Below are 9,596 nucleotides of genomic sequence, written 5' to 3'. Positions count from 1 at the left end.
ATGAGTTCCACTATGTCCACTGAACGTCTGTCTGGACGAGCAATGTTGCATAGTTAGACAAATGGACATTGACATTGAAAATATAATAATACAGTGAGTTCGCTGGCAAAAAGGACAGAAAATTATACTTCTGTTAGATAATCTGGGTATTATTAACATAATCGGGGCTCGTATTTGTTTGCTATTTTAGCTCTATTTAAGAGAAAAAATATGCCGAGTAAAGGGTTTATTTGTTGATTTAAGATCCTAAAACTTTCCATTTTCGAGTACTAAATAAAGATCCTCAGAATGCCCAGAATGCACCAGATTGCACCATTGTTTTTAAAAATGTCCAGGGCGCCAGGCCCCCGGACCCCCCTAGCACAGTTATGAATCCACGTTAATAGAGGCCTAGCTACGCCCTTGCCTAGGACAGGCCGGTAACGGAGTCAACTGAATTTGGGTATACACACAGCACTCATGGTTGGATCAGTATCCAATTCAGCAATGATTGAAATATGGCCGACTTCCAACATCATCCCCCTCCTATACTGGTTACAGAAAACAGCCCGAAACCGGCGAACAAAGTTTTACCGCTTGACAGTATCATCTTTTCATCCGCGTTTAACAGCGGCAAGCATTAGCTACTTTACTGCTTTTTACCTAAATGATGAGATATTGCGATCAAAAGGATGTAACCAAGTCTCACTTTTACATTATTTCCAAAGGTTTAGGTTAAACTACTTAATCACTTAAGATATAACTATAGTAATATTTTCCTAATCACACATCGGTAAGCATGTATCCTGAAATGATGTTAAAACCCATTCATAAATTGTGCAATCGAACACAAGCTTGAATCATAGTTATACATATACTTGTTACCGTAAGTAACCACTAACAAACTCTACATTCTCCTCGTTCGTGACTTAGTTGTTCACCTCATGCGTTTTACTGTTTTTGAAATGATGATATATCCGTTAGGGACTATTACTTCCAAGTTTACAATTTTTCTTCATAACCAAAAGACAGTTGGTTAGGGAAATGCTTAGTGTATACATTTCTATAAATAGCGTAGTGTCCCCTTATAAACCCAACATACGTGAGCTTGCCTTCCGGATGATACCGAACATTCTTAGTAAATGTGAACCTTTAGTTTCTCATCGTTCCGGATATGTCATCTTTATCAGTGTTAAATTATTGTCAATACGGACATGCGTGGGCGTAACTTTATCAGTGTTAAGTTATTGTCAAAAGGGCATTTCGTGGATGTAAAACAAGTGTTTGTCAGTAATAAATTAATGTCAACACGGGCATTTCGTGGACGTAAAACAAATATTTATCAGTGTTAAGTTATTGTCAAAGGGCATTTCGTCGACGTAATACAACTATTTGTCACTGTTAAATTATTGTCGACACGGGCATTTCGTGGACGTAAAACAAAGTATTTCGACCGTTCAATGTTTTTCTTGTCTTTAACGCATATTTCCATTCCAAATTCATTTTTTTTTTTTTTTTTTTTTTTTTTACTTTGAGATATTGAATTACTCCTATTTTTTTTTTAATTTTAGTGGTTTTTGTTATTATTTTGTAAACGGAATGCTGTGGTGTAATATGGAATCCCCGAAATATTTCAATATACACTGTAGCTGGAATCGGTTTTATGTGAGAACAGTTTCTTGAAAAATGCTTTCAATATATGTCCAGCACGGTAAAACCTGAAAATCTGCACATTCAAATTGATTTATCTAAATATATTTGAATGTAAATTGAGTCTTTGTTCATTTAGGTTGAGGCAGATTGCCTTGTAATACACACACACTTTGTACTCAGTAAAATATGGTCGTCAAGACTGTTGTTAGTCTTTTACAAGGAATTTAAAGAAGAGATCAGGATTTTTACAAGAGGAGATAACTCAGCAATACGCAAAGACGGAATTCCGTCTTTGCGTATTGCAGAGTTATCTTCACTTGTGAGCAGGTATTGATTGTTACGTCATTGGTTTGTGTGAGAAAATGACGTCGTTTTCTCAAAAATTGATAACAATAACAATACTCTCACAAACAAATGACGTAACAATCAATACCTGCTCATGAGAGGATAACTCTGCAATACGCAAAGACGGAATAGGTTCTCTGGATTGCTTTTTAAAATAAAATGCTATCCGTCCTGTCTGAATCGAATACTGCATAGACAAAAGTGTTCTATCGTTCGCAAAACACCCAGTATTTCATGGTCATAGCTGTCGCGAAGAGGTTTAACACAGAATGACTCCTCCCCCTCCCCCCGCCAAAAAGGATTGTTTGATTAAATGCTTTTTAAAATAAATAAATACGATATATACTTCCAATTGTTGGCTCGTATTTAACGTGTTGCATTAATAATAAATATATACACATGTCACATGAAGACAAAATCAGAATAGACGATGAAAAAAGAGGTTATCTAGTGAACATAGCTCAATTTATCTTCTGTGCAAATTATTGGCAGTGACAAATATCTATAATATTAACTCAAAATAATTCAGAATGAGGAAATAAAATAACTGATAAATGAATGTGACCTGTCGCTACCTGTTCAAGACAGAGGTCCGACATTGTTTTTCATGTTATATTGGGTTCTTGGTTTAGACGCCATAGTTATCATGCTGTTTACATGGTTTTTGATATGGAATGCAAGGAAACAACATGTATTGACGATTTCCTTGGAGCAGGAAATCAGTTAGGAAGCGACCTTAACAGAAATTAGATGTAAGAAAATAAATAAAGCCTGAAAGGGACGTTAACATGCCACTAACATGTGAGTCTAGGAACTACGATTTCTTCACGTTACATCCGTCAGGTGGCTTAACTTATGATAGCTTGTGACAGAAACATAGATATTTCGTAGTGTTGCGAATAGTATTATCTATTTGTGAAGTAGAGATTATAATATTCCTAATTCAGCAAGTATAGAAAAGGGACAATTTTGTGTATGGCATTCCTGGAAACGTCCATCTCGTTTGCAATAATTAAGAGTATGACGCCATAATGAGACTGTGTAATGTTTGAAATGTTGTGGGCAATGAGTGTATGCAGGTGTATGGAGTATGGGATAGCTTGACCAAAAGTTTCTATTTTTTTGTCAACACATGAGACATTAATAATGAAAGTAAACATGCAATATCAATTAAACATAATATAAAAACTGCAAACGGAAATGATTTACTTTAGAAGTGAAGAGTACTTTCAGTACGGAACACAAGTGACTGTTTCCGAACTACAAGAGGTTTGAAGTCATGAGTAAAAATAAGTTACGATTAAAATATGGCGACTTGACTACAACAACTTAATATCTTACTGGTTTACTTTGCTAACACCAAATGCTACATATTGGGTATTATAATACACTCATACAACACAAATGTGGTTTATAAAATGATTAGAGATAAAGTAGTCGGACCGGTGCTATACATTGTGTGTACCTAGATGTATAGGTTGATATCACGTTATTTTTGTGCATTTTGTACCTGTCGTTTTATTTTTATAATGTTGTTTGCTATCGTCTCCATATGCAGTGCAGTATTATGTACCTGTTTCTTGAGAGTATTATAGTGTAGATCGCTGTATAGTATAGTATTATAACGGTGAATGCTTGTATAAAGAAACACAAGCATAAATACATACAAATGAGACTTAGCATACATGTTGGTTCATTAATGTCAATACTTTGTGGCTTAGAGTGGAGCATAAGGTGCAGCCAGTAATACTGAACAAAATAAATTAAATGTTTAACTGATTTCTAGGCGATTGGTGTCGTATGCACAAAGTACTATTGTGTACCTGTCGTGTCAGTTATTTTAGTGTAAATTGCTGTATGTATTTAGAATTCAGGGTAAACCAGGCTTGCCATATATTATGGTGGTGATTTTGAAGCTGGCTTTGCAATTTATCAAATGGTAGGATGTTGAAGTCTTTTTTATATTGTGTTCGTACCGTCTTGAAAAAGGGGCAGAACGTTCGACAAATTTGACAAATAATGTTGATACTGCCCAATTTCAGTTAACTGTAGCGTGGGGTGTTGTTTATTGCAAGAGTTTAAGTCTGTAAACACGGAGTCGTTGAGCTCATCAACATGGACAAGCAAAATATGTTTTACCATTGAATATCGACATTCACTGCATTTTATGATAGTATATATTTCTTTCATAAGTGATCCAGTATCCATTATCTACCCATTTAACAAATAGACCGCCGTTTGATGCACGCTTCAGTTTGTTAATCGATATTATTATCATTGGTTTGAGATATCTCTTAACCTTCTTCTGCACCTGTACATCAAACAATGAGTATCCACGTGAGCCTTCATCAAATACTACACGTATACATGAACAGAGGATCCCTGATGAGTAACAAGGGGTCAGGTCACGCTTTTTACAACGAGTTATACATGCTTCATTTTTAAATTGCGCGGGAATGATTATTAAGTGCAACAGGTGTTTTCTTACATTTTTATAGAATCTATTTATTAGTGAGTGCAAAAATATATAAATGTATATGTTCTGTTAATTTATCTAACCAATACTTGTATACTGTATAACATTTATTGATAAGTTACACAGGATTTACTCAACATAAGTATACAATATACACTCTATAAATCAATTAGGTCAACACTTGTATACAATGTACTATATGGAATCTATGAGGTGGTTCGGACAACAAGTTTATACGATATCAAATATATAAATTGGTAAGGACAACACCGGTATACAATATCCAATATATAAATTGGTCTGTTGTAGATAATATCAATTGTATAAATGGTTAGGACAATACCTGTATACTATTTAGAATCTATAAATTTGTTTGGACAACACCTGTATACGATATCGAATCTATAAGAGGATAAGGACAACACCTGTACACAATATCGAATCTATAAGTGGATAAGGACAACACCTGTATACAATATCGAATCTATAAGTGGATAAGGACAACATCTGTATACGATATCGAATCTATAAGTGGATAAGGACAACAGCTGTATACGATATCGAATCTATAAGAGGATAAGGACAACACCTGTATACGATATCTAATCTATAAGAGGATAAGGACAACACCGGTACACAATATCGAATCTATAAGTGGATAAGGACAGCACCTGTATACAATATCGATTCTATAAGTTGATAAGGACAACACCTGTATACGATATCTAATCTATAAGAGGATAAGGACAACACCGGTACACAATATCGAATCTATAAGTGGATAAGGACAACCCCTGTATACAATATCGAATCCATAAGCGGATAAGGGCAACACCTGTATACAATATCGAATCCATAAGTGGATAAGGGCAACCCCTGTATACGATATCGAATCTATAAGAGGATAAGGACAACACCTGTACACAATATCGAATCTATAAGTGGATAAGGACAACACCTTTATACAATATCGAATCCATAAGTGGATAAGGGCAACCCCTGTATACGATATCGAATCTATAAGTGGATAAGGAAAACACCTGTATACAATATCGAATCTCTAAGTGGATAAGGACAACACCTGTATACGATATCTAATCTATAAGAGGATAAGGACAACACCTGTATACGATATCTAATCTATAAGAGGATAAGGACAACACCTGTACACAATATCGAATCTATAAGTGGATAAGGGCAACACCTGTATACCATATCGAATCTATAAGTGGATAAGGAAAACACCTGTATACAATATCGAATCTATAAGGGGATAAGGCCAACACCTGTATAAGATATCGAATCTATAAGTGGATAAGGAAAACACCTGTATACAATATCGAATCTAGAAGTGGATAAGGCCAACACCTGTATAAGATATCGAATCTATAAGTGGATAAGGGCAACACCTGTATACCATATCGAATCTATAAGTGGATAAGGGCAACACCTGTATACCATATCGAATCTATAAGTGGATAAGGGCAACACCTGTATACCATATCGAATCTATAAGTGGATAAGGACAATACATGTACACTTATGGAATACTTTTTTTTTTTTTAAATATTGCTTCAATATTTGTGTTTGTTCAGTTTCAGTGACAAATAAAATACAGTTTTTATAATAATTGTTAAAGTGCGTTTTCATGAATTGACATAATTTATGAATCAGTGCAGTACACGTAATACTTAAATTATTCAATTGTTGTACAAACATTATTTTCACATACATGTTTATATAATCTATTGATTATTTAGCACAATACGTAAAGTATATGTTGAATATGTAAATATTTAGATTAAAATATGTATTAATAAGTTCGTGAAGTAAAATCAGCATAGTATTACATGTAAATGTAGTTATAATTCATAAGTAGTAGTTAAATGCTAAGCTCTAATAGATAAGTGTAAAATGACGTTAAAAAGATACTTAGATATATGACAGAGGAAGGAAAGTGTCACCACTTTGCTGACGTCAAAATGACATCTTAAGATTGAGTGTTTTCCTAATATACCATTGAGGTGCTTTTCCGATAAAGAAAAAAAGTCAAATGCAGTATCATTTTTTTTAAATTCGTACAGAAAGAAATGATAAAACAAATATAAAAACAAACATTTATTAGACAGATCAACGTAGATAAACTTGAAATAGACAAATACTTTTGTCCATTGTACCATTACAAAGGTACGCGACCTCAATAGCGACGATTTTACACACATAGCGCTCGAGGCATATCTGTCAAATCTTCATCAATCACATTATAATGGGATCGTTTACTGGCTAATGCCTTTCCATGTGTTATAAAAATATCTACTTATTTTGATCGGTAAGGACCTCTTCCGGAGAAGGTTAACTGCAACATCCTGATTTGGATGAGATTGTTTATAAGTGTTGACCTCTTTTTTGTTTAAAGGTTCACTAAACATGTGTCAACGTATGTGTGTAAGTACATTTACACACATTCCTTGTAAAAAGTATGACACGTTTCCGTTTGGAATAAAGTCGTTAAGGGGTTTTCCTTCATATCCTAGTTACAGTAAATACGATGGATGTCCATCCCAAAAGTTGTATATAAGATATATATAGCTATTTTAGGTTCCGTGTTAGACCAATAGGAAGGGCCTTACCGAGTGAAAATTTCCACACAAAAACCGCGTAGGGTTTTGAAATTCATGGCAATACATGATGGAAAAGCCAGAACAATTAGTATATAAGGTCCCTCTAAATTAGAGATCAGCATATTCCTCTAGTTCTGAGAGAAAGAAAAAATCGGTCCATCAGAAAACAAACTTACGAAAAACATCCAACCAAATAAGATGGGAGCCGCTTCTAATGGTACACTATCTCTGATAAAATATCTCACAAAAGGTAAAAGTCATCGCAGGTTAGGGAGAAGAATTGTGTTTATAGTATGCCACTGTCACTATACTATAGAATTTCAATGACTGGTAATTAGGAAACAATGACCATTATGACTTCTAGGTTTGATATGCGCATCAGTTTAAAAAAGAAAAAAATGTATCCAGTCGACAAAACGTACGATGATATATGTCTTGATATTTAAAGAAACCAATGCCTTAGGACGTGTGCATTAAAATAATTAGGCTCAACATGTCCTTATAACACTAAAATAATAGTTATCCTCGACATGTCCTTATAACACTAATATAATAGTTATACTCAACATGTCCTTATAACACTAATATCATTTCAACGTTTGCAGGTTTACTAGTTGTTGTGCTGGTGTGTTCGTTCGGGTCAACGAACGCTGTGAGCGATGCCAAATGGCGCAGTCCGTGTGGTGCGAGCGTTGGTTCTATTGTTGGGTTACCAGGAGGCCCTCCGACAGCTTCCACAAATGTTCTATTGGAGGACATGCTTCCAGTCTTACGGACCGCCATAGCAGCAGCAGAATCACTTAAAAATAAATACGTATGTATACATAAAATATTCGTTGAAAACAGTTCTTTAATATTGTGCTGTTTTTTTCCGGTTGAATTAATTGCCATGCATTTCTTGAAAATACTCATTTGATATTTCTTCTCTGTCGTAACAGATATCCGACAGATTCTCCGAGAGAAGGATACCCCACTTGAATGGCTATCATTGTGACGGAATGCCTGTCGTATCTATGACTACATCAGAAATTGAAGAATCTCTTTCAGACGTAAGTTAAATGTTCTTATTGCCAACGATCTAATTTTAAGAATTAACATCTCATGTAATATTATGTTTAAAAATCAAAATAAAGCTACGAAGTTCGTCCTTATATTTTACAGATAAATCTCACTCACTTGTCGAACTATGAGAAGCTTTCCCGAGTTCTGATTTTCTTGGAACAAGTGCGATTCGACGAGACCTTCATGGACAGCAGGGAAGCAACGTACAATGATGATGTTCAGGAAATTGAGAGAAACATTTTAAACGTTTTGTGCACCAAGCAAAGAGTTATTAAAAACTCTGGAGCTCGGATTGATTACATATCTCACACAGTGATGGCACCTGATTTAAGAGTCACTATGAACGAAAATGAGCGCCATGAAAGAGATTACGTCATCATCAAGGATACGTATCACCTGCTTCAGACAATGCATATCCACGTAACAGCCATCAACAATCGGCTTAGGTCAAGTCAGTAATCGATAGGGAACAAACATTCACCCACACCTTTCCAGTCAGGAAATTATAACTAAAGTAGATTATATTAATCGCTTTTATGATTGATAAAACATGGTGAATTGTATTTCTGTTTATTTGCAAAGTGTATCAGTGTTTTTGAATGCAGCACCGATATCGATCTCAACGACTTTTGTTCGTATCACATCAAACAATAAATTATATAAATTAATTATTGATGTTTGTGTCCCTCGATCATAATGTGATGATAATTATTGTTATTTATTGATGTATGAGTTCTTACAAAACAGCTACAATGTGATGAATGTTAGGTCGCAGATTATTTGTTAATGCTTAACTTTTAACAGGATTTGTTACATGTTATTTAGGATTAATATACTTTTCCTGTGCGATGCCATCCTGGATATTATATAGTAATCTGAACTCGTTATTATTCTACGTTCCAATGTTATTGTTGATTTTGTACATGTATACCATTAAGATATAGTTAACGGATATAACATGTACAGTGATACATGCAATAGGAGACCATACTGGTTTATTTTTGTTAACATTGTAATTAATTCGCCTTTTGAATTAAATAAATTTTACTTTTGTTTTGAAATTCAGATTGTGTTTTTTTTTTTACTTAGTAATAATTTAATAACCGAACAGTATTTTGAATCATAAAATATTTACGAAAGGTTATTGAACCTTGATTTTGTAAGATGTATGGAATATTTATGTACAATTGCTGGGATCTGTCAAACTTCTATGACTGAATATATTACAATGAAAATCATAATTTGGTAAGTTATGATAAACAAAACATGAAGTGTAAATCCCTTTCCTGCTGATCAAGAACGTTCTTGTTTCAACTGGTGTCTATTCAGGTATGCTTGGAACTAGTCAAAGCCAATACAATGGCTATTTCACATGAGGACTAGTTCGGTTGTAACAAGGATTAAAAGGTGTGAAATGTAATAAAGACTTTTGTCTGGTGAGTTGTGGTGGTGGCTGGTAT

General features: G+C 34.3%; 1 protein-coding gene across 2 annotated transcripts; it reads left to right on the top strand.

Moving 5' to 3' along the window:
- Positions 1 to 7,221: 7,221 nt before the first annotated feature.
- On the top strand, positions 7,222 to 9,149 carry LOC110460107. Of its 2 annotated transcripts, none has more exons than XM_021512831.1 (4): positions 7,222 to 7,324; positions 7,680 to 7,888; positions 8,013 to 8,123; positions 8,236 to 9,149. In XM_021512831.1, the coding sequence occupies exons 1-4, from the start codon at positions 7,273 to 7,275 to the stop codon at positions 8,593 to 8,595; spliced, it is 732 nt and encodes a 243-aa protein (XP_021368506.1). In that variant the 5' UTR covers positions 7,222 to 7,272; the 3' UTR covers positions 8,596 to 9,149. The 2 variants fall into 2 exon arrangements, with proteins under 2 accessions (XP_021368506.1, XP_021368507.1); XM_021512832.1 differs by having other exon boundaries at positions 7,224 to 7,291.
- Positions 9,150 to 9,596: the final 447 nt, after the last annotated feature.

The sequence above is a fragment of the Mizuhopecten yessoensis genome, unplaced genomic scaffold (genome assembly GCF_002113885.1).
Source record: "Mizuhopecten yessoensis strain PY_sf001 unplaced genomic scaffold, ASM211388v2 scaffold10321, whole genome shotgun sequence".
NCBI lineage: Eukaryota > Metazoa > Mollusca > Bivalvia > Pectinida > Pectinidae > Mizuhopecten > Mizuhopecten yessoensis.
This window is presented reverse-complemented; position numbering and strand designations above follow the sequence as displayed.